Source organism: Ciconia boyciana, chromosome 21 (assembly GCF_034638445.1).
Source record: "Ciconia boyciana chromosome 21, ASM3463844v1, whole genome shotgun sequence".
Classification (NCBI taxonomy): domain Eukaryota; kingdom Metazoa; phylum Chordata; class Aves; order Ciconiiformes; family Ciconiidae; genus Ciconia; species Ciconia boyciana.
In genome coordinates, this window is record NC_132954.1 from 2,327,416 (window position 1) to 2,353,152 (window position 25,737).

Here is a 25,737-nt window from a genome sequence, read left to right on the forward strand (position 1 = left end):
AGAGCCCTCGTCTCTCCGTACACCTCACCCACTGGACACTACCTGCCTGAAGCAGCATTTGTGCTTACATTTGCCATCTGGGATGTGCAAGCAGTTAAAGATCTGTTAGAAAAGCAACACAATTTTGCTTTCTTTATTATTGAGAAATCAAAGACCTCATGTGACTTTGTAGATGACTTAACACATTTATAGACCAGGAAGGAAGTTGAGCTGCACTGCTCACTTCGCTTTTCAGTGGGGCGGTTGCTGCAAATTCAACCTCATTAACTCACAGTTGTGCAGAGGGATCAGAAAATGACTGCCCAAACGACCACTGAGCCCCCCAAATGTTGCTTCTTCAACATCAAGACAGCAACAGTCGCTCTAGGGATCTTCCACATGGTAAGTTACAGGACTGAAAGGGGGGCCAGGGAGAAGGAGATAAGAAAAGAGAGGTGGAGGTGTAATCTTTGCAGAAGGTGTAACCATTGCAGATCACAAGGTTTCCTGACTGTTGACTTTTCTGTGTTCTCAAAAGAGAAAAACCAATTATTTAAGAGGGATGGACAAAAAGAGGAGGGGGGGGGAGGGGGGGCAGGAAGAGATTTATTACAGTGGGAGGGTTTTTTAACTATTTTTTCCCTGGCTTTACCAATTGCAGCTCATGGAAACACACTCTGCTTCCTGTTTTTCCCTTGCAACTTAATGCAGGAGCTCTTACCCATGCAGGGGTGTGTAGCTTGGCCAGGGCTCAGTGTGGCTACTTGGACCTGTTCGTTAGAAACTGGGCAGCACATTGGCACTGGAAACTGTGGGAGTGCTGAAATTACGGGTCACTGGAGGGAGGAGAGATTTAGGTCCCAGGCAAGCAAAGGGTGGGTGGGCAAAGCTGCCTCATTTCTCTCTCTACAGCCAGTTGGACACTATATGCACCGTTTTGGTTTCCGTTTTGATCTGTGGCTGTGTTCAGCTGCCAGGCAGCTGGTGTGACTTCCCCGGGGGTGGTTGCAGATGACAGCGAGCAGAGGCAGCAAAGCCTGGAGGGACATTTCTTCCCCGCTGCCTGGTTGCACAGAGGTGCTTTCAGGTGGCTTTAAGTCATACTGAGGATGTGGTTTCTCACACGGCAGAGGCACTTAAAATGATCCCATCTGTTGCACTCGGAGTGCATGGTCACGGGTTGGGAGCCTGCAGGGCGATAACAGTTAACGGGTCCTCTTAACCCGCTACTTGCACAGGAGAAATGGAGTGAGGGGAGCTGTAGCTTGCAAATATGTGCTGAGCATGGCAGCTGTGGCAGCCGTGCCACGCGTGGGAAGGACGTGCCATGGTCCCCCTGCAGCACCAGGCTGCTTTCCTGGGGCAGCAGGAGCAATCCAAGCTGCCTGAGCAAATCCTCACTGCGCCATAGCCCCCTCCTCACTCACACAAAGCCAAGACAGTGGTCTGACATGCTGGTTTAATGGTTTTGACTTCCACGATGCCATTCCTGCGTACATGGGTGGAGGATTCAACTCATGAAATGAAAGGCAAAAAAATCTGGAGATCGGTTTAGTTGCTTTTTTGGATAGTAAGATAAAGGGAAAGCATTCAGTGAATGATAGGATTTTATAAACACGCCAGGAGCAGCAGCACTGTGGGCTGCTGGAGGCAGTGAGTGAGGGGGGTGGCTGTGCTTGGGCGCAGCACAGCATCTCTGCACCTCCCTGGTTTGGGGCAGGAGGTCCAGAGCAGGAGAGCAGAGAAACTTGGGTCTACACCACATCTTCATGCAATGTAACTGCCAACATCTTTCCCCTGGCATTACTTGAAAGCCTGGTGCTGTAGTGGCATTTCCATGCCATATTTTAATCATTTGGGGACCTCAAAAACGTTATGAGATTGGTTAAAAGAATAATGCAATTTTATAACCTCTTTTGCCTTCTGCTTTTTGAGTATCTAAATTACACCCGGGGCAGGCTACTTGTCTTTTTGCCACAAGCTCGAAGCTTGTAGTCTCACTGCTTTAAAGAAAAAGAAATTGCTGTGTTTCTCATGCCTTCTCATGACCCCAAGACACAAAAATTGAAACATATGAAAGCTGAGAGTTTGCAGCAGAAGACAAGCAATTTCTGACAACCAATTAAACATCTAGCCATCACAGAGGGATGGTCATGAACTGTTTAAAAATGGGACCCTCATAGGAAGTATAGTCAAGATCTGAAGAGGAGCTGGCAAAATTAAAGGTCTGTGCAAAGGTGGGAAACAAAAGACAGGGAACTACAACACATTTTCTCCAGAGGGCTACAAGCACGCCGTGCAACGTGAGCTATCTGTTATCAGTGGTGAAACAGAGGTACAGAAAATGAATATTTTTTCCTAGCTGGGAGGGTGAATCATAAAAAAGCCTCCTTTGCCTTTCTCAGAAGTCAGAAAATGCTTTGAGCTGAGGCACATTTTTCTCATAAGTGTTTCTCCACGATGCCACTAACAACAATAGAGATTCCTGATTTGCACCACTGCATGATGGAAGAGAATGAGACACCACCTCTCGGTGCCGGTGCCTAACAGGGGAAACTTAATGACCAGTGACATCATATGAAAGATGTGCTATTTCAAAAATGTTTCATGGGTCTGTTGAAGACACCAGGTGAGTTTTGAACAGCAAAAGGCAGAGACCCTTGGAGTGAGCCTTCACAGTGCTCACAGGAAAGAGTTTGCAGAAGAGGTTCAAAGGTCCACTGAGGGCAGGCAAGAGAAGCTGCTTTTCTTTGCAAAATGGCAAAGTCATAAGACAGATGTCCAGAGTCAGCTCCGAAGTCCAGCAGCCTCCCAGCCTGTCTCCAACAGCAGCCAGCAGTGGCTGCTTAGAGAAGAAGGTATTGGAAGCAGGACAGGTACCAAGTGATCCCTGCCCTGTGCATCCTCTGCAGTCAGTACGTCAGAGACTTCTTGAGCTTGAGGTTACATGAAAACTGTCATGTTTACTAGTGGTTGTGTTTAATAATCTCCAGCTCTGTTCTGCTCACATTTCATTAGTTTCTTTTCCATGTTTGACAAATTCTAGTGTAATGGGCTCTCTATGAGCAGAGGCTGTTTCATAGACATAGACATTTCATAGACATTTCATAGTCTTTTTTATTGCTGTGAATGTTATCCCTCTCCTGACTGTTAGCAGTGGAGACATGGTTCCAATCAGAAATTATGTGTGGTATACTTAGTTGTAGTTTATACCTTATCCTATATAAATAAAAGGTTAGGTATCTGTGACAAAACACTTGGATTCTCTGCATTGCTAACTAAAAGAAGGTAAAGGACTGATCCTGGGCCCTGAAGCCAAGGGATGCTGCCTGGCTTGGGGTCATCCTCTTCTGGAGCAGATTGGTCTTGAAGAAAAGTGGTTGGAGTGGTTCAAACCAAAGCCAGGGAGCAAGCTAAGTATGGCAGCATGGGCAATCAGGGGTCTAGTGCTGGAGCTACCCATTGACCCTCTTTTATGTGGGACAAGTCTGCATTGAGTATGCATGTGACTCTGAGACCATTTTTAAAACAGACTTGCCCATCACCCACAGCGCGCCTTAAGCACATTCACGGGAAAGGCCTTAGCAGTAATAACTCCACCTGATATTTTAATGCCAACCAAACTCTCACATTGCAGTCAAATCCACCTGCATGTGTCCCCTTTCTGCTCTGCCAGGGCATTATTTGGCTTCACCCCGCACCTGACAGATCACAAGCCACATGAACTCACCATGATATCTCACCATGGTTTTGGAGAGGATCCTGCAGAGCCAGAGCTGGGTCCTTGCTCTGCTCTCCCTCTAACCACATTGGTAGTCCCCAGTGTCAGGGCTGCCTGGGTAGAAAGCATCCCCATATCTCTAAATGACAGCTCTTGTGCAGTTCAACCACCATCGCAGTGACCAGCTGGATGTGGCTGGTGGTCAGGAGGGTTTGGGGTCACCCTCTGAAACTTGTGGTGCACCATTGCAAAACCAGAAGAGTGGTTACCGTAAGATATGCAGAAGCATGATGTACAAGATCAATGCAGGGCACATGGTGCCGGGGAGCATTAGCAACTAACATGCAACTTGGGTTTAGACTAAGGAGCCAGAGATGCTCTTGAAGACCGGGGTCGACCCAGTAAAGGATATGGGGAACAGACAGGGGCAGCCTGAGCCCTCAGCTCTTCAACCCTGCTGCTGCTGGCTTCTGACAGAGTGACTGTCACTGCAGTACCAGAGCCTCTAACTCCCCAAGTCTCTGTGGGTCCCAGTGTGTCTGTACCTACCGTATGACTGCAGTGGGTTTCTTTCACACAGAACCTCTTGGGAAACAGTTTGATTTTTGGAGAAGATTTTCTTGTCTTACTGTTTTAAGAGATAACACAGAATAGCAAATATTTTTTTCCCTACCTCTTTTCCACCTTTTTGATCATGTAGCTGCAGCTGGGCAGAGGGAGGGAAAAAGAAAAGGGGATTTATAACTCAGCAGTGACTTGGATGATTTGCTACATCAATATTGTTGGTTTGTATCACTATAAATTATTGCTCTGGGTCCTACTGATGAATCATAGTGATGCTGGGTGATAGTAATGCCATCAAACACAAGCTCTCAGGCTTTGTGGCAATGTCTTGTCCTCCTATAAATTAGATTTGTCTCACTGCTGATCTCTCCATAGACAGTTGAAATAGATCGTGGGCATTCTCAAACAAACAGGGAAGAAGAAGGAGGGGAACAAGGAGGGGACAGAGTTGTGTGATTAGCAAAGCTTCACTGGGGGTTGTGAGGTGACTTTCAAAGAAAGCGTGGAGGACTTTGTCCTTCTGCTCATTGGCTCCTCCCAGGCATGAAGAAGCTCAAGTTATTTGACATTAGCTCCAAGAACAAGGCCGGAAAGTTGCTTCTGTGCATACAGCATGGGCAGAAAACCTGCAATTCATTTGCTAACTAGTTCTTGATTAGAGCCAAAGGAGGTCTTAGAAAGCAGCATGGCTGTATCTTGGTTTGGCCTCTGTCGCAGCTGAGCTCTTCTCTTTGTCAGCTCTTTAAGTCAAGGAGCAGCATCTCATCTCTGGGACCTTCCCCAGATCCAGTCCTGTGGATGTGACTCTTGGTACAGAGCTGCAATTCATTGCACCTTCACCAGGCTGTGGCTGACCTGAGATGTTCAGCAGACCCTGTGCTGCTCCCTCGTCCTCCTCTCTGTTGCACAAACAAGAGAGGGAGAAGGAGACAGCAGGAAGGAAAAAGATGAAATGTTTTGAAAGGAAACCAAATGGGAGCTAAAAACGTTCCTCACGTCATCCTACCCTGCCACAACAACCACTTTTAAATTAAAGGAAGAAAAGGCGAAGCACTGGAAGTATGGCATTTGTATGTGGTGCTATTTGCCTTCAAAGTGCTGGGTGTCACCTGCTTGCGTGCACCGCTGTCAGAAACCTTCGCAGCACCCCAATGCACTGTTGGAGCAGTATGTCACTGTCCCCATTGACCCCTGTTCATTATGGCTTCAAGCTCTTCTTGCAGAAACACTGAGTGTGAAAAAAAAAGGGGCAGCCGTCACACCAAGACCATGTGCATAAAGATAAATTATTTGGAGATTAGTCAAGCTGCACATATTTCAGAAAAAAAAAGGCACATGACACAACCTCTAACAGCAGTTTAACCATACTGCAGCTGCAGCAAAATTATTCACCAGGGAATGGGGGCTGCACGCATCATGCTGTTAAGATACTGCCTTGCAAGACACTCCCAATTTAGCTGCCTTGGCTTAACAACTGGCTCTACCTCAGTCCTACACTATTTGGCTAAGTCACTTCGTTTCCCCATGTTACAAATCTTTTACCAAGAAACTTGAAGCACTCCTTCTAAACAGAGGCAGCAGTGAGAAGAGAGGTGTCCTCCAAAAGTTGCAGCTGGAGGAGATAAAATAAGAAGGGCTGCCTGATGGAGGGGCTGGGAGACTGCAGCACACCAAGTGAGCTGCGAATTGAGCACTGGGAGGTGAAATTTCCTGTTTTAAGCCTGCCTCTCTCCTGTCACGACATAGCAATAAGAAAGGGAATTGGATTCTTGTCTGAGCAGTCCTGTCTGTGTGAAATGGGAACCTTTTGGTTTCTTCTGGAGCTGAAGGGTGAATCTCGAGTGAGAATATATACAGCCTTGCAGAGCAAGGAGTGCCAGGCAGACACCACATCAATCTTTCTCTACCTTCTTCTCAAATTGAGGCAAGCAGCCCACTGTAGAGGTTTCATCACCTTGTGTGTATATTCTCTGGAGGAATAAATGAGATTGTCACATGCCAGGCAGCAGCCTGTCAAACCCAAAGTCAGGTGATGGAGAGTCCTGGTCCTCACATGGCACTTGTGATGGAGAGCCGAGGGAAGGGCATGCAGATCGTTGTCCTTTTTATCTTGTTGCAGTTCAGTGGCTTGTTCTTTCTATGCAAAAGCCCTTTTAAATGGAAAGTTTAAACCAACTTTCACTTTAGAAGTCTTCGCCTTAATCTTTCAGGTCAGTACACATCTGACGTGTACTTATTTTATGTGACTGCAGTTGGTCTGGTTGTGTGGCTCATTTCAACACTTGCAAGGAAACCAGGAACTCTTTTGCTCTACTGTTCCCCTCTTTGATAGACATTAGAGATGGTTCTTCATACTAAAGTTTAGGCTCTGGCTCTGCTCTGGCTGTAAATCCATCTGGGATGGGAGCATTTGATGTCCTGTGTTTACTCACTTGTCTTTCAGGAATGAAACTCATGTTTAGGCCTCAGGTCATCCGTTTTGCTCAGGCCTCCATTTAACAGAAACCTGAAAAAGCAATGTCTTCCTATATTTCCCATGTTGACATTTGAGGGGTTTGACCAACAGTAGCAATAAGGGAAGCAAAATCTCTTCAGGAGCATGTACATGAAACCTCTCAGACAAGTTAGGGCACTTGAAGTCAGCATGCGATCTCCATGTGTAGTTAGTTAAGAGATCCTTTACATCCCAGGGGAGACCATCAAGTGTAAAGAAACTTCAGACTGATGCAATTTCATGCTTGACAAGGTTCAGTGCTTCCATGGAACTTCAAACACTGTTACATTAAACTGAATTCATGTTAACTTTCTTGTGTCCCCATGTAATGAGATCTAGATATTTCTCCTTTTTTCCTCACGAAAAAATTGCAAAGTTCATTTACTGCATGGCAAAAAAATGATAAAAAGTAGTGTGTCTCATGTAGCTATTGAACAATCTGATATCAGAGAGGCCAGGAGAAAGCATGACACATCCTTTCTTCCAACTCAGACTCTAGACAGTATTTTAAGTTCAGAGGGAAGGCTAGTGGTGGGACACAGAGGAGGGACACTGCAGTCTCCACTGCAGCAAGAGTGTGGTTTGGTGGATGCTCACTCTAGAAGCAAAGGGCTCGGGGGGATGTGCTATAGCTCTTCTGGAAACTGCACTTGCAGCCTGTGGCACAGAAAGTTGATGAATTTGGTTTTGAAGATAGTTTCTAGGCCTCCTGCAGCTAACGCAGAGACACTGGGAGAGCCTGCATTCCGTCTCCATCTCTGCTGAGACCATCCCACCCAGCCTTGCTTCACCATTTCAGGGCAATGCGAAGTCTTTCTTTCCATGCTTCTTTGGTTTGTTTGCTTGCAGTGTCAGCCCTAGCACATCTGACTATACATTACTCCATCCTGAACTCTGCCTGGATCCTGTATGGTATCTCCAGCCACTGCTCTGCAAAAGACAAAAAATATTATTTCTTCTACTCGCTTACAGTTAGATTTGTCCCGTCTCCCTGCAGTTGCTGGTTTTGTGCTGTTTCCCATACATAAAGTTTGCAAACACAAGCACAGACCACAACAGTTCCGGTTCCTCCTTGCCTGCCTCACTTCTTTAAGCGGCTGTTGAAACGAAAGGCTGCTATAGCTATTGTGGAAAAGTTGTTTCAGCTATACGGTACTGAGCTTGTGTTGATCTTGGTGGCAGATACAAACTTGCTTCCTGCATCAGCATGGGGTTCAGATGACTCACAGACAGAGGTTGTGCAGTCCAGATAAAATGGCTTCTGTCATTCACCTCTTCACAAAAAAACGTGGTTTTGTTGATGGTACTTTTGTTGATGGCTCCTGTCCCTGGAGAACAGTCTGCAGAATGGGTGCTCCCCATGCTGGACCCGGTGTTGGTGGGGTGAAGATGGAGAGTCATGCTTGCACAGGTTTCTCCATTGTTTGCACACCTCAGGATTTCCTCTCCTGCAGGCTCAGCCCCCACGTCTCCAAGGAAAAATGCACAGGGCATGATGGTCCCTGCATTTCTCCTGGTCTGACTCCTGCTCTCTGCTCTCAGGCTGTGTCCTGTTGTTGTGGCAAGAGGTCCTCTTGGACAGGCGTAACGAGAAGTGGCAGCTCTTTGCACAGCAGCAGAGAGGTCAGGGAGCTTGTCCAGACAGTGAGATGCAGCTGCAGGGTGACAAGCCCGTGTTTCCCGCATCCTCGAGGAACATAGCAGCAGGCTTCCTTGCCAACCACCCACGCTGTTAAACCAATTTTAAAATAACACAGCACACACTATGCTGCTTTTGGAAAGTGCAGCTGTAGGTATAGGACTGGCAGACCATGCTGTGCTCCAGCTTGCTACAGCCTAAAAATGCAGAAGAAATGAAAGACATACCAAGCATGAGGGACGACAGCAGAGATCGGAGAACGAGGAAGAAAGTGATGAACAAGATTAGATGTGTGGTGGAGTCAGAAACGTGCCATCTCACTATACAGTGCTGAAACTGTCAGTAAGGTGACGAAGGAGCAATAAATGGCATCCGAGTAGTCCTTTACCCCAAGAGGTGTTAATGGCTCTGACAACACTGTGGGCAGTGACTGATGCTCCATTGTGGCCTTGGACTTCTTGTTCTCGGATCTGCAAAAAGTTTGGTCCCTTTGGCATGTGCTGTCTGTAGCATACACACTGGCAGGGTGGGATTGTCCCCAGGAGGGATGTGGTGGGGTGTCCAGCCTTGTGGCTACTCGTTTCCTGGTTTTAGTTGCATGGAAATACCCTGGACCTACTGTCTGAGGTGCTCCATGGTGAGGTCTCCAGCCTTATGGAGGTCTTTTGCAGCCCCTGACTGCCCAGTGCCCCACATGCAACAGGAGCTCTCCCTAACCGGGGGTTCAGAAATTGATTTTTCACTGTAAATCATGTTTGGATATAGAAGTACAGTGCTAGGACTGAGACCACTGCTCTAGACTTCACTCCATCTCACAGCTTGCTACACTCAGAATGGGATGAACCCTGGAGTCTGGGGTTTGATAGTCCAATTCAGGAACTTGGAGAAAATAATTTTGGTTCAATGTGAAAAAAGCACATTTGGAGATTTTTATCAAATAAATAGAAGAAATAAAATGATATTTTTGTCAATGAAGTAGTACAGCTAGACTAACAGATCTTTATTCTTTTTGTGTTTCTTTTTACACTTTAAAATACTATTGTTACATTTAGCTCAATTGTGAAGCAAAATGCTATTTCAAAATGTAAATCCAGGACTTTCTGGATAAAAAATGTTGAAACAAAACTCATTAACTTTGTAATTGCTCCATCCTCTTTCAGAAGCTGGCAGAAAAAGACAGTTAAACCCAAACCATTAATAAACTGATAACTTTTGCCTCAATGTTTCCTTGTAAAGGATTTTAAACCCTTCATGACTGTCTGACTTGGAGACCCATCCTGCGTTTAGGACTACGGCCATTGCATGCTCCCTGGACACAAATTTGTTGATAGGAAGTTCCCCAGGGCCCACTGAATTGTGTCTTTTGCTTTTGTTCTCCTAGGTTATGAGTGTTTTGCTGCTGATTGAGTACTCCCTGGAGGTGGCTAGCGGGAAAGGCTTTTGCAAAGACCTGGACAAGGATTACTACAGAATGGGTAGGTCACCGGGATGCTGGAGAGCAGCAGAGGTCTGTGGGGTTGAGAGGGAGCCCAAGGTCCTACATTGGTCCCTCTTTCTTTTTCATCAAAGAAAACTGGAAACTGGTATTCAGCGCAGATGGGCCAAAAGCTAAGACTCAGAGACGAAATTTAGGCTCTAAAGATTTGGATTTTGGTTTAGGCCATGGCTGTGTTGGCTTTTGGGAGACCAATGTGGAGCCCAGTGAAGTTGTCTTTATTTCAGTGGATCAGGCCCTCAGCCCAAACTCTTCAGTACCCTCATACTCCTCCAGCCTTCCCACTCCCTCTGCAATACACTTTGCTTTAATCTGACAATCCTGGTTTCCCCTTCTCTCTCTTTTCACCAACTGTAGATCATTTAAGCCCTACACACACTGTTGACTCTCTTCACATGTTGGGCATTTTCCAGGGAAACACTGAAGTGTCTGACCAGCTCCTCAATGGACCTAGTCTGGCCAGTGACCTCGGGGTCCCGGAGTGGGGAGAAATCGCAGCCCCACGCTGCATCCCATGGGTGCATGGGCTACCTGACATTGCCACCAATACCCTGCCCTCTATGCCATGCAGCCATCCTCTTCTCATCATCCACCATGCCATGCAGGGGTCTCCTACCTCACAGTTTAAGGCACTTCAGAGTGCCACACCAGCCTACCTCCCTTTCCCCCCGTCCCTTTGGCCCCCATCCCCAGATGTTCCCAAACCCTGGTGTTTTTTGCAGAACATTGGTTGTCTGGAAAAGCAGCCAGGCTGTTTTGTATCCCACAAATAGTCACAAGCATTATATTCACCACAGCTGATTGAATTCCTATGGCTTGACCTAGGAAGGATCTAGGATTGGCTTTCAGAGACCTGGCAGATTTCTCATGTGGGGTGCCATTTAAAAGAAAATAACTCCCCAAACCTCAAATATTATTTAACCAGGCTGATTTTGCATGAAGCTGTTTGGAAGCAACAAATGCAGGGTGCTTTTTCCTTTTCTTAGTCACTTTTCAGTGTAAAACCACAAGCTGAGATAACCCTTCTCCGCTGTGTGCAGAAAGATGGAAACGAGACTCACACCCTGCATTGTCTCTCCCTGCAGAGAAGGCTCATAGTCAGAGAAAAATGCAACCCACAGCAGCAAGGACTTGCCTGTTCCCTGCTTTTCTAGTGTGTTCTTCCCCAAGCTGCAACCATGCACAGAGAGGCCCCCTGTAAGTGGAGGAAAAAAAAGTCAAGTACAGCAGGTTCCTGCACATCCCAAACTCACTTGTCCCTGGGTAGGAGTCAGACACAGTGGAAAGGACCAAAACCAGGCATAGTCACTGCCTGGGTGAAGTTATTGAGAACAGATGGGTTCACATCTTTCAAAAGAGCCCAGCTGGGTTTTGGGAGGCAGCACTGTGATCCACCAAGGCTGTTTTGAAAGGCATCAACGGTGAGCAGAAAATGGAAATTTGGGTGAGTCCTGCTCATAGGACACCAAGCAAGGGTCTGCTGGTTCACATCTTTCACACAGGGTGTTATTTCCAAAGCAGTGCAGTCTGGGTGGGTTGGAGGTTACTTTGCTTAGCTGTGGTCCACACAGGCCCCTCTGGAGCTGTGGCTCAACTCTACATCCAATGTAGACTTGCATGATGGCTGCTTTGGAAAATGCTTTCTGCAGAGCTTCCCCATTAGGCCAACATGCAACACACAGAACAGGCTCTAAAACCCAGCTGTTTTCCAGGTGGCTGGGATCAGCACAACATAGGTAGGAGAATCCAGTTTTCCGTTTCTGTAATATATGTTTCTAGTTTTAATTTTACAGGTACAAACTGAAAAACACAATGCAAGTGTGACCTTAAGGTCTTCCTCTCTTTTTGGGGATTTTGGGGTGTTTTTTTTGTTTGTTTTTGTTTTGATGTACCTGGCTTGGACATGGGCACAGTTGGAAATATTTTTTCCTGATGGTAGAGTATGCACATGCATTCTGACTAATAGAGCGATCTGAACTGCTGAAAACTGAACATGATATTCACAGATCAGAACAATTTCCCACAGATACAGTTATGTAAAAATGAAAATTATTTTTCATTATTTTTTGCAGAAAGATCATCCAAGGCCAATAATTTTTACTTTTCCTCAAGTATCTAAGTAAAATATTCTTTAAAGAAAAAAACAAATCGTTGAGACAGATTTTTCAGATAATTTCCATACAAAACTATTATATGCTTTCTAAGCAAGATGTGCATTTCTGCAAATCTAGAGGGTTTTCTTTAAGAATACAACCATTCCTAGTGAAATTGGCCCCATTTTTAAGAACTCTCCCTCTTCCCACACAATCGAAATGACAGGTCTTCCCCCTCCCCCTCTTCCACTGCCTCCTACACTAAAAGGAACATTTTATAATGAAATCCCCAGCACTTCCACTTGGCTTCTCTTCCCAAGCATTTCAAAGGGCTCTGCTCGGGAGATTGTGTTTTCTGATTATAGCTGGAATAAACACAGTGCAACCCTTCTATTTCCAGAAACTAGCAGGGAAGCAATACAGCAAAGCAGTACAAAAAGTTCAATTTGACTTCAAAACCCAGATGGAAGAGTTGGAGAACAATTTGGGGAGAGGTTCTGTCAATGCCCTCAGCATCTGCTGCTCTATTTGTAGATCCTGCCAGATTAAAGCACGCCTCAGAATATATAATGCTAACACTGTAGTCAGGCCCAAGAATATAAACAAGGCAAGGTTTATGGGAAAATGCTTTTCACATGATACAGTAGGGAGAAATGCATATAGGAGTTCTTTATAAGGAATCAGGGCTCCCTCAAGATTTCTCAGCAGTACGTTTTGTTGCGTTAAAAAGAGGGGCTGGGATCGGCCTCGACTTCCACAGGTCTGGTCAGGGAGGGGAAGGAAAATTGGGATTGTTGTACGTTTTTGTGATTGCCAGGGTAATGGGAAGGGTGACTGGGTCACCTGCCCTTAGAAGAGGGATGCTCTCTCCCTTGCAGCCTGCTACTCCTTGCTGTCTTGGCTTACAAAATGCCACAGACAGCACAGGACTGAGATCAGTCTTCTGAAATTTGTTTTTCAATGAAATTTGACCAGGAAATTAATATAAGAGCTGCTGAAAATGTTGGATTAAAATGGGAAGAAGACCCAGGTTCTTCTTTGTCCTTGAAGATGATTTTCCCACCCCTAGTGGGGTCAATGCCAGGTTGTTGGCTAATCTAAAGTACGTCTAAATTTACTACCTAATATTATAAGAAATAACACAAGATTAATTTGGCCAGGCAGAGGGAACAGGAGACAAACTTTGTTGCATGGTGATTTGGGGCATTCAGTTGCAATTTGGTAGAATTAGGTTCACATCTCTATGCTCTACCTCACGTACAGCAGAAATTTGGATGTGCATTTCCCATGCAGCCTCCCCCATTTCCAGTCTATTAGAAATCTCATCCTGGAGCTGAGAAGCCTTCCTAGCAAAAGTCTTCTTGGCAGTGCTTCATTCCTGAAAGTATATGAGCTTTGGCAGACTAGCTTTTCCTGCTGGAAAAATAAAACCAAAAAGCAATCCCCCTAAAAACATTTCAATTAAAACCTCCTTACCAGTTCTAAGCTGCTAACATGAATGGTTTTCTGCCTTGAAAAGGTTACACCCCACTGCTTGCCATAGGTCAGATCTTTAGGATGTCTTCAATTTATGCCTGTGTACAGTCTGAGTGTTAATCACTTTTATTTTTCATTAATGACTATAAAAATTGAGGCTGTGGACAAAGTACAACTGGAAAAGTTGTTTCAATTTCTGTCCAGTCAGCCAAGAAAAATACCTCAGTTATGCCTGAAGACCTGTGTGGACAGCATATACCATATCATATGCATACCATTTCCTATGCAGAAAATATTCCCTCCTTCTCTGATGAAAAGCGAATCTGGCTAAAGGGACTGGGAGGCTTCTTTCCCTTGCTGGTCCTGCCCATCCTTTGAATGTGGCTGTCCAGAAACAATTCCCTGCAGCTTATCAGCAGCACTTAATCAGACACTGCCATCCTTGACAATCTGTGAATGCGACTGTTAAACCACAGCTTTATGAGCCCTGTTTGTATTTCCCATGCCAGTTTATTGGGCCATAAAATAGAAAGGGGTTTCTCTGCATTCATGGGAAATATTAGGACTCATTCAGTGTCCCTCCTGGCTACATTCAGGGCAAACACCCTGATGTGAAGTTAATAAAAAATAGACATTTGGCAAATAAATGCTCTCTCTTCCTGTTGGATGGGTGGGGGTTTTTGGTACTACTTGCTAGCATTGCAAATATCTAGTGCAGCTCTGTGGAGGCTCTGTCATATGCCCCCGTTCTGGTTACACCACCTCCCCAAGGCAAATGGCATTTACTTCACAGCACATATATATTCCTTTTCATTAAATTCCCTGGGATCTCTGGGAGACTCAGGTGGTCTCAGAGAATTTGAGTAAGAAAAAGCATAAGAAAGAGCATATTTATTTATTTGTTGCTGGTGTTTATTCCTGTATGCTTTTGGGGAAAGGTGCACCTCAAAGGGGGCAAGCTCTCACCATGCTCTCTGCCAGCAATAAAGTACCACTGCCAGCATGGAGGTGGCTGTGCAACTGAAATATTCTTGTAGGTAGTATATTTTAGGGCTATAGGAGTGAAGCAGTCCTTGTGAGGAGCAACATTTCTTCCCTCCCTGATTTTGTAATCACTGAACCAGAGCAAAAGTAAGGTGGATCCCTGGAGGTCTCCAGTACAACCTCCTGCTTGAAACAGGGCTGACTCCAAAGTTGGGGCAGCTTGCCCACAGCTTTGTCCAGTTGAGGTTTGCAGATTCCCCAAAATTAGAATTCTACAACCTCTCTGCACCCCTGTTCAAGACTGCATCACTTACTGTAAAATTTTTCTTCCTTTTATCTGGAATTTCCTTTATTGTAACAATTGCCTCTTGTCTTGCAGTAACAGCTCTCAAAGAGCCAATGTACCTTCTACAGGGACAAACCCTGTTATTGTCTGAATACTCCGGTACTTTTTAAGGTGCTGTAGAGGAAAACAGGTTATTCCTGAGATAGGCACCCAGATGAACATGCAGGAGGAACAGAGGGGAAAACCATGGAATGATGCCCCTGCATCTGAGATTATACAGGTGCTCAAGCTTGGTTCAAGATGCCTAAATTTTGCCCTTTTCTGAGGGTTTTTAAGTACAAAAGAGACAAAAATGCATCCTACAAAGACCAACTAAGCATGGATGGAAATACTGAAGAGACTTAAAAATTAACATCTTATATTTTTGGACAACAGATGCTGGGCATGGAAAGAGCCTGTTAGTCACACTAATCCGTTCTCTAGGATCTGCTGTGGCTGCAAGTGCCTCAAACCCCAGGGATCCCCAGGGATCTACTGCTGGTTCTGGAAGGTTACTTGCCACTCTGCCAGCCCTTGCAAAGTATTCCAGGTGGCATTCGGCCTGTCTATAACATATACCACATTCCCATCTCATAGAGGGTTTGCACAGACAGGGCTAAGAGCCAGCAGCTACCACTACCTAAGGGGCTCACCTGCTAAATGTGCTCCCAGAAAGGAAGAAGTCTTTTTGTTTAAGTAAAATATTTGATTAGTGAGATCAAATCCATTGGTACTAAAACGTCCCTGGAACAGAGAGATCTGCTGCCAGCAGAAAGGATGACTACATTTGCTGTGAACAAATAGGAGGCAGACAGCGCGTGGAAAGTTGTTTTCACTTGGTTTTCCTTTTCTTTCCATCCCTTTGTGTCTGTAGGGTTGCAGGCTTTTTGTTTCTTTGTTATTTTGTTGAAGGGGTTTTTTGATCTAGGTTCTGCTTGGAAAATTCAGCTGGGTTCTGCCAGCAATTAGACTGCAGAAGCAACGGCCAGTTGCTCAATTAATTAGCGAGCCTGCCGAGAGAGCTGGAGCATGAGACCACGTAGAAAGAGGCAGAAAAACACAGCTGTCTTGAACCCGAGGAAACATCATGCTAAAGAGATAAATCCTCTCTGGGGCAAACTTCTCATGGTTGGTTCTGGGAGGAAAAGCAGGGAAAATGGCTTCAGGCAGTTTGGGGTTTAATGGAACTGGGACTGTCTCCTTTTATGGTTGTTCCTACAAAGGCTGAGTCTGTCTTCTTTGTTAAACTCTTTTTTGTTTTGAGTTTGTGCTGTCTTCATGTTAATCTTTGGTTCTTTGTGCACCAGATCACAGCCTTGTCTCTACTCTCCTGCTTCTGAAAGGTGGGTTTGATCTTCTGCCTTGAAGCTTAGGCTCTTCCCACAACCCTTGTGAGCTGCAAAGCTGTGAGCAGCCTCCTCTGCACTCAAGCCATTTCTCCATTGCTCTCTCTGTTCTCATTCGGGGTTTGCTGGATTTGGGTTTTCTTTCTTTGCTGTTTCCTAAGACTTCTTCCTCTTTTGCGTTTCAATTCTCATTACTTTGTGGTAAACAGGTCCTGCATTTGTTTTTTTAATTGCATTATAAATAAAAGCTATTTTCTTGGTTTGTGCCATTAAAACTCTTTTTTTCCTGATGTAGGTTAAGTGTTTGTTGGATACTTTTGATCACTCGCTTAAGTCTTGAATGTCTGGCCCCTCCATGTGCAGCAACTCATGTAGTGCTGCTCCCTCCCTTGAGATAAGCTATTTTTGCTTCTTTGAGGGATGCAGCCTCCTCAAAGGGTTTTTCCCTTTGAGCCCCAGGAAGGAAGAGGCTTCTCGTGCTCAGGGAAGAAAGTACTGGTCAGAGCTTCTTTTTAGACTAAAGGTTCCCCCTCAGCAAATCTCATTTCTAGAGGAGACTCAAGTGCATTGCTAATTCTTGAGAAGATAGTAAGGGAAGTTAAAATATCTTTTGTATCAATGCATTTAACTGAAATAAAGTGCACCCTCTGCTAGCAGAGTAAGGATGTGAGGACTGCTGCTGGTGGTGCCACTTGCTGCCAGATGTGGCTCAGCCCAGCTGCCAGGCAGGTCCTCTACAACCCTGGAAAGGCTCCAGAGCTTCTCAGTATCATCTTTGGTCCTTTCTTCCTTCAACTGGCATTCATCCATACCCACATTGCTTAGCAGAGCCTGGATGCAGTACTTGGCAGTTTGCATGTGCTGCTGCATCTAATGGGTGCCCATCTCCTGCCAGATGTTGTGGGCAGCACGGGGTGGTAGGTCTGCCCTTCTCCAGCATGGCTCTCCCTTTGACTTGGGCTGACTGACTGCATTTGCTCCCTCAAACAGAGTAACTGGCCAAATTATTATATAGCTGTGACTGCTCCGATGCAAATAGTTTGTTGCTGTAAACAGCAGCGTTGGTGTTATCTGCCTGAAAAAGAGGGATGGGTTTCTCTGCCTCAACATCTTTGTAAATTATTTCATTCTATTGTCATCAAAGCTAGGAAGTGAGTTAAGGACACTTTGGTGTATGCCCAAGCACTGAAATACTCCCCAACACGCTAAAAATGTAATGTGGTACCAAAGCTATAGGCAAATACTCAAAGCTGGGGGAGATGGAGGGGTATTTTCATGGGGAAAAAATGGGTAATATGGAGCAGTGAAGGATTTCAGAGCAGCTGGAATATATCAGGGATCCAATAGGCTAAAGCACAATTTCTAGATTTCTTTATGAAAGTAAGTGAAAGGGGTAGTGGAAAAAAAATAGTTAGGCACTAGATTTATTTAATAGCCATGGAATAAATTGGGTAGTTGGCAGGGGGAAAGCAAACCGATAATCAAACATTTCTGATGTTTGAGAAATGTACCTATGGAAAGGATCTGTTGCTTTAAAAAAAGTCAGAAAAGTTAAAAGTTTGGCTCTTTTCTAATAAAATTGAACCTTTTATTCAAGCACTTGGGAGCTGGAGACCCCAAACAGACTGTTGCTATTTTAAACTCAGGTAAAGCAATAAGAAAGAAATCAGGGAGTGAGTTGGAGGAGGCACTGTGAAAGCCTGGACATTACACAGAGGCAGATAAAGATAGTAGCAGTGTTTTGCCTTTGGAGTGAGCTGCCCCTTTTTTTTTTTTTTTTGTAAAGAAGCAAACCAACTTTACAAAAAACCTCACACTGTCTAGACTGCTATGAAGACCAGATGTGTATACTGTACAGGGCAAGGAAGGCTTTGGTAGTCATCATCAGGGCAGGCTGCAATAGCAAGAGGGAAAATTGCTTCCTGGGATCTGTTCAGTAGGAAGCTATGTGTGATAACCTGGTTTTATTACTTTTATACACTTTTATTACTCTTAGCTGATGTCATCACCAGTTTCCTGTTGATCATCATGCTGTTTGTCATCAGTTTCAACCTCCTCCTTGGTGTGGTGAAGGTATGTTCTCCACAAATGACATTTAGCTGCTGGCTGAGGTCTCTCTGGGTTAGGAGGTATTAGAGGAGGGAACTAGGGGATGCTGACTGAAAATGCTGAAGTATGATCAAAAAAGCAGATAAATACCTCTGCTCTCTTACAGAGGGGGAAGGCAGCTGGTTTGCAGTCTCAGGCTCATCTGCAAGGCTGCTAACTGCAGGATTTACCAAATCTGGGTGACATTTCCATCAAGACTATTTTTCCTCTTAAGGAATGGAAATGTTACGTTTTGGAAATGCTGCTTTATTGCCTCCTTTCCTTGCCCTTTTGCAAGTCAGATCCTGGAGGGGAACTGTAATTCTGCTATTACACTGGGGATTCATTTCCCATTTCAGAAGAAATGACCATGCATTGGGGTGGGAACCCAGCTTTCTCTGTAGTGGTGACTTTGGGGACAGCTGAATAACAGCTCTGATGGGATCAAGTGCCAATGTCACATAGTGACAATTCACAGAAACTTTCCAAGCGGGTGAAAAAAAATCATTGCTGATGCCCTTCCTTGTTTCTGAACCAATTGTTGCCACAGTATGTGGAATTAGATGCAGAAATTCCAGGAAAGTATTTATTCTTGGAGTACCTTAATATGTGCCCTTTCAGGTATTGATAGCTGGTCTCATTCTCCCATTCAGAATAGAAATAACCGGCATTGCTTTTCTTTCTCAGAAGAGGGAACGTCTCCTGATCCCGTTCCTTGCTCTACAAGTCATGGACTTTCTCCTCAGCCTCCTAACAATGTTCAGCTCCTACATACAAGTCCCAGCGATCATTTCTGTGTCCTCTCTTAGCCACACAGTAGGTAACAGCTCACTTCTGGGGTAGTCTCTGTTCTCTATGAGATGGAGACTGATGTGTAATGTAGGAATAAAGGATCATTATCTTGGGCCACGGTTCTTCATGGCGAGGTACTTTCTATACTGGCTGGAGACAGATTGCAGTCCTTGGGGGCTAGAGGGGTGCACAAGGAAAACTAGTGACAGCTGGGACATTGTTTAGTTTCCCATGTCTGGGAATCTTCCTGTTGCTATTATTTTCTGCCTCATGGCTTCGGGGATGTCGTTCTGGGTGTGCCCATGCTAGGAAGGGTTTGCTGGAGATAAGCTAGGAATATCACTGCTCCAGCTAGAGGCCTCTTCTGTGGAGCTTGTATAAATCAGCACAACAAAAGATGGTTTGCTCATCGTTTTGGCTAGTATAAGCGAATTAAATAGCTTAGCCTGTCAGTGTGAGCAAAGCACAGGCCCTGTATAAAATGTGGAAAATCTACAGAAGTGATGCAATCTTGTAATCATAACCAAATTCCTGTTCCCTGCTCTTCTTGCAGCAGGGACACTCGAAGATCCCTTTCCTGGCTCTGCAGCTGCTGGACTTCTGCCTGAGTATTCTCACTCTCTGCAGCTCTTACATGGAGGTCCCCACCTATCTCAGCCTCAAGTCTTCAGACAATGGGGTAGGTTATGAGCAAGCTCAGCTGATTTTTCATGCTGTGAAACCCTATGAAGTTTCTTTCAGTGGCTCTTAAGACAGAGTAAACTTTCTCTGATCTCTACAGTATACCCAGAACTGCTCTGTTTGATGACAAAAGAGGATTTTCCATATGTTCTCACCAACACAGTGTTCTTGACTGACAGCTTGCTTATGCATGTGTTTCTTAAAAGTACACCTTGTTTTTCTTGTAAGGATCTTATGGATGCAAATTGCAGAGCAAAATGATTTCGATAGAGCCTGCCTGCATGCATTGAAAATGCATCAACTTTTCATCTTTATTAAACAGTCACACTTTTAGTTCTCATTTAAATAGTCTGCTGAAAATCTTTGCCAAAGGAGTGTAAACAGTAGGAGGAAAAAAATATCCCTGTACTCTTTCTGATGAGGAAAGGAAGATGGCCTGTCCCACCTTTCCGAGAGGCAGGCTGAGAAACTTGCTGAGATCTCCACCACTTTGTGTGACCCTGGTAAAGGGAACAAGTGTTCATGACTGAGACCCTTTCCCTCTTTTCACAGGGCTTTTTGCCAACCCTGGAGAAGTTACCAACAGAGGAATATGCCAAAGTGATGGTCACCTTCACCATTGCGTTCATTGCTGTCCTCTTCCTGAAGGTAAAAGGCTGCAGGGTCTGGTGAGGCTGAAATGAAGCTCTCTTGCCTGGGGGATAGGAGGAATTGGTTTTACTACTCTCTCACATCTGCCAGGGCATTAGAAAGTCTTGTTGGTCTCTCCTTGGGCGTAATAGGACCTATGCCTCAGCAGTGTCTGAGGCAGGTCTAATATTCAAATCACTGGTTTTATGCTTCTGCAGATGTGAGTTATAAAGCAAAATCTCTCTTATATCCAGAAACTATTGCTGCCTATTCATCTCTAGGAGGATAAGATGTTTGAAAACAAATATAGGAAACTCTTCTGCTATTGTGTAACAAAATAAATTAGATCATTAAGCAGCAGGTTAGATCTTCCACTCGGGTAAGTCGCTGCATCCGCAGTGATGTAAGGGGAGTTGTGCACACTGATACCCTGAAATTTAATTAAAACCCGTGAGCTGCTAAATCCTGCTTACATCTCAGAAAACTCCACTGTGAGATGGTTTCTATTCTTCTTGCTTCAATGGATCAGAGGACAGATTTTTCACTGTGGGGTTTCAGACCAGCTAAGAAAACCAGATCTTTCCAGGTACTTGAGCAGATTCTGTCACAGTGAAAAATGCTACTTGTTAGTTGGAAAGCATTTTTTATTCAGACTCTTCCCAAGTGGCCAGACAAGCCAGTGTGGAGTGGAGTGTCTTGTATGATTGCACCGCAGACATGATTTTAGCATATCTTTTAATATTTGCATAAACTGCGCAATAGGAGTGGAGATAACCCTGAAACCCAGCTGGCAGTGTGGGTCTTCAGCAGAAATCTCACTGACCTGGCAAATCAGTTGGTTTGAATTTTCCACAGGGTTAGCTGCAAGTCTGCTTAACTTGCAATGACTTCTTGCGCTGGAGTTTGTAGGAGGGATGGGGGGAGGATAATTAAAAAAAAATGGACAGGCACAAGTACTCCTTGGTCTACTAAACTCCCCAAAACAAGTCATGAGGAACCCCATCGTTTAAACTTAGTGACAATCCCTCCCCTCTTCCATGTGTAGCAAAACCATTTTCTTGAGTTCCTTCTGAGTGATAAAGACCTGATGAGGAACATGGCAACAACATGAATCATTTTAGACCTCAAAAGGCCATTTGGCCAATTTAGGGCCCATCGGTTTCAATTCACGGAATGCCCACACCAAGGTAGCATCTAAGCATGTTGGACTAGCCCAGGATCTTTTTGCATAAATTGACTTGCTTAATGACCCATTGCAAGCATTTATTGCTCTTACACTAAAATGTTGTTTCTGTGTATCTGGTGCTTTTTGCCTGCCAGCTTGCAATTAATGTCCCCGAATAGTTATCTGCAACCCACACCACAGCATAATTCAGCTAAAAGTTGGTCTGTCAGATGGAGAAGAGATGGGGCACCTGCCCCACTGAACACCTCTGCCAGTGACCACATATGAGACTTGCAAGACTTTGTTCACCCTTTTAGCAGGAAAGATTTCTCTGAATGCTAGGGGGATGGTAATGCTCCTCCCCCTCCTTTCTCTCATATAACACCACCCTTTCCAGGGACCATGTCCCGTTGCAACCTGGAAGTCTCTCCATGCAACTTCACAGCTCCTTACCAGTGTGGTGGCTGGTTGTATGTTTACTTGTAGAGCCCCAATGGTGCTATCATCAGTTGTTCAGGTCTCTAAGTTCCTTGGAGATGCAGAGTATTCAAAGGACAGAGTGAGTGAAGGGGTGATGCTTTCATAGAACCATTAGGGAAGTCTCCCTTGCTGATCTGTGTATCCACAAGTAATCTTTATCATCTCACCTCAGTATCATAAAGTCATCCCCCTCCACCACCACAGTGATAAGAATGCAGAAACCAAGGGGAATAAAACATTCCTGTTGGGAAATGAAAGAAAGGGTTTAATGTAATTACTTCTGAAGTAGCTCATTTCCTGACCTCTAGGACAAGCTTCCCATCCACTTAAAATGTCAACGGCTGCTAGAGAAGTTTTCCCTCTTCAATTCAGTGTGGAGAAGGGTATCCTACAGTGACTCTTGGGTGTTTTGAGTTAGCCAGTAATAGGATGATCCCAAGGTCACTGGCTGCCTTTACATAAGCTGTGTATACTAAAGTATACTGCTCGAACCTGCTATTGCTTGCAGCAGTCTTAACTGAAGTCATCGTCATTGAATTTGGTGCAGATACTGGGTTGGCACTGCACCAAACTCTTCCAGAATCAAAATCAAAGAAAGGATTTTTTTTTTTTTTTTTAAATTTATTGGGGTTTCTTTCGCAGATGAGTGGGGGTTTTTGTACAGTTTATACGATAGCTTCAGTGTCTTGCATGTTTGCTCTCTGTATGAAGAGACTTTTGGAAGGGGGAAGGTTTTTGCAGTATTCCCTAAAGGTGGTCAAAGTTTGGATTTACCTTCGCATCTCTGGAATTTTGTTTGAGAGATGGATTCCTTCAACTCAGATACTTCATTCCTTGTTCTCATTCTTTGTCTTGGCTTTGTGTCAAGACAAACAGTCTTCATTGTTCTAGGAAATCCTAAGCTACATGGCTTGTTCTTGGGGCATATAACTCCCTATGTTCCTTTGAAAATGCCAACTGTTTTTAAAGTAGAGTCTTAAGCCAATAAAAATAAGAGGCACACGACTTTGCCTCACTGCACAGAGTAGGGAAAATATTTATTTAATATGGTATGTTTCACAGGCCTTGCTTATTTTCTTGTGCCACAATCCATCAATCGATCCATTTTTCTCAGAAAAGCTGTATTTATTACATCTTGTAACTCTGTGAGGTGCAAGGCAGTCTTGTCAGAAAAGTGTGACCATTGCAAGTATAGGATTTTGTTGAATGGGCTGACCTTTCAGGTCAGTCCTAGTTGACCAGGGAGCCTTGGATCTCTGGGATGTGGATGTTGTGCCCAAGGTGCTTTTCTGAGGCATCCAAACTTTGTAGCCTGCTCAGAAAAATGACATGAAAGACATGCTTTCCTTTCCTACCTGATGACATTGCACTCTCGGAGGTCTTAAGCATGTGCTTTATATTCAATGGTATTACTAGTCCTATTGACTTCCCACACCAGTGTACTGTTCTGAATAGATGGATTGTCACCTTTCTAGTGAAGGATCAAGAGAGACTAATTTAAGGCCCTGGGACACGTGGTCCCAGGCTTCTACCTCCAGAGAAGGGAGTAGGACAATAGCAGGCTGATGGCAAAAGTGGAAATGCTCTTGTTGACTTGCAATGCAATGGCAGACTTCCCTTTCCTTTTCAGGCCTATATGTTCAAATGTGTCCTGAGCTGCTTTAAGTATATTAAAGCCAGCAAGAAAGAAGAGGTGAAAGTTGACCCACAAGCAATTGAAAAGGTGAGTAAAGACTGCTTCAGATTTACACCATGAAAAGGCATGGTTTAGACTGATGAGATGCATTATGATCCTTACTTCTGCTTCTTTGGTGGTCCGAGAGATAGTTCAACCTTTCAAATGTGCATTAACAGGTACTAATAATCAGTTTCCAATTATATTCCTTTAACTTTACTTTTGTATAAAATCTTTCAAAGTCAATGGTATCTGCAAGGAACCTGAAACTCAGTCTTCAGGCAAAGCAGATAAATGGGCATATGTCAGTTGTATTCTCTGATCCAGAGATGTGTTTTCCATTTCAGTTGAACTTTGGTTTCTGTGCCTATTAGTGCTACCCTTGTTTAAAATTAAGTTTGTCTTCACCTTTCAGTGGATCAATGTCTGAGATATTTGGTGCATTGCCCTTCATCTTAACAGTTTGCTAAATAATGAATATCAATGTCCTTCCTTAGATTACTGATGATCTCTTTAATAGTAGCATCCAGCTGCTCTGACACAATGGAAAGATATTGAAGACCTTCCAAAAATAAGAGATACTGTAAAGATGGATGAGAAGTAAAGAGGCAGAATATGGAATGCTAAGTGTAGGCATTTGTCTTGTTGAAACTTGGCAAATATGATAAGCCTTGTCTTGCCAGCAGTGTGTGCCCTTGCTGTGCATGCATCATGGCCCTCTGCAATGGTCTGAGCTTAGCTTCTTCGCTTAGGCAATGAGGCTTATATTCTGGACATTAAGGAGCCTTGGTCCATTTATTGCAACCATGCTCTGGGAGAAGGAGATGGGACTGGCAGCAAAGTGGTTATAAAGTGCTGCTGACCTCTAACTCTTCTGGATTTCTGCCCTTTATGTCTTACAGCCCCTGTGGTTCTTTTACCCTACTTTGAACTAGGTAGAGAAATGCATCCAAGATCAAATCCACCTGAAACCCTTCATGTGATCCCCAGAGCATAACTAATGATCTTCTCTTTCAGGCTGTGCTGCCATCGTATGAGGAAGCCTTAGAGTTGCCTTCCAAGGAGTCCCCACCACCCTATGTAGCAATCTAAGCTCCACTCATGGAGAGAAGACGACATCTGTATTGCTGTTGGTGCCTCTTACCCCTTCTGTCAGATAGTCAGCCTCCCTGAGAAGTCCTTACCTTATAGCAGTATCATGCTTATTACAATCCAGCTCACTTTGAGCCTACAAAGAGTGATGGAGAACCACTGGAGTTGGTGCCTTGTTCTACACTGGCAGTTTTGACTTGGTACTACCAAGCTGCAGTGCTAGTTTTAATAAACTTGGCACCAGACACCACAGAGGTTCTCATCACTGCCCTCTGACATCTGGCTAATGTGGAGCGTAGGCACTGGCCTGAATCCCTTGTCAGGCTTGCTTTATGCCAGCAAGATACTGTTTCTCATCTGTCTTACATCTAGCTCAGCAGCTGAGATATTTAGGAAGTGGAATGGGGGAAAATGGGCAAGAACGTTTTTGCTGAGATAGTCCAACCCTGAAGCTATGCTAACCAGCGTCTTTTAATGAAGACCCTATGGGAACGGGATCAGCAAAAGAATAAACATTTCAAATGAACTACGATGCAGCTCTCATCCTGTCTGCTTATGATGATGATGAAGTGTGTACTCCAGAATATACAAGATGCTGTAATTGTCACAGTATTGCTCTGCCATTTTATACCTGAGTGTTTGCATTTTTTTGCTTTTAGTGTGACTTGAAAAATGAGTTTCAATTAAAAAAAAAATTTAATGGCTTCAATACTTTGCTGTCTGATTTCTCAGTGATGCTCTCCCTGATGTCTGTAGTATGTCCCAAGGAAGCAATAGTTTGCTTTCTAAAAAAGTTAGTTAGCAAAAATGGTACTTTGGCCTTAGGCCGACATTATCTCATGTGTGGCCTGCTTGCAAAGGAAAAGGTAGTATTTCTAACAACCAACCTGGCAATTTCATCTAAAAATCTAGCTTGTTCCTTCCTCTTGTACATTATCACCAGTGATGAAGATCCTGCTTTCTGTGGCACATTCACAACTGACTCTTATTGCACAGGTCAGTCTCTGTAGATGTTACT

General features: G+C 44.4%; 1 protein-coding gene across 1 annotated transcript; it reads left to right on the forward strand.

Annotated features, from left to right (window-relative positions):
* The first annotated feature begins 204 nt into the window (after window positions 1-204).
* On the forward strand, window positions 205-25,430 carry LAPTM5 (lysosomal protein transmembrane 5). Its single transcript, XM_072885131.1, has 8 exons — window positions 205-381; window positions 9,779-9,872; window positions 18,113-18,189; window positions 18,892-19,020; window positions 19,550-19,675; window positions 20,230-20,325; window positions 23,583-23,675; window positions 24,645-25,430. The coding sequence occupies exons 1-8, from the start codon at window positions 295-297 to the stop codon at window positions 24,717-24,719; spliced, it is 777 nt and encodes a 258-aa protein (XP_072741232.1). The 5' UTR covers window positions 205-294; the 3' UTR covers window positions 24,720-25,430.
* The last annotated feature ends 307 nt before the right edge of the window (window positions 25,431-25,737 follow it).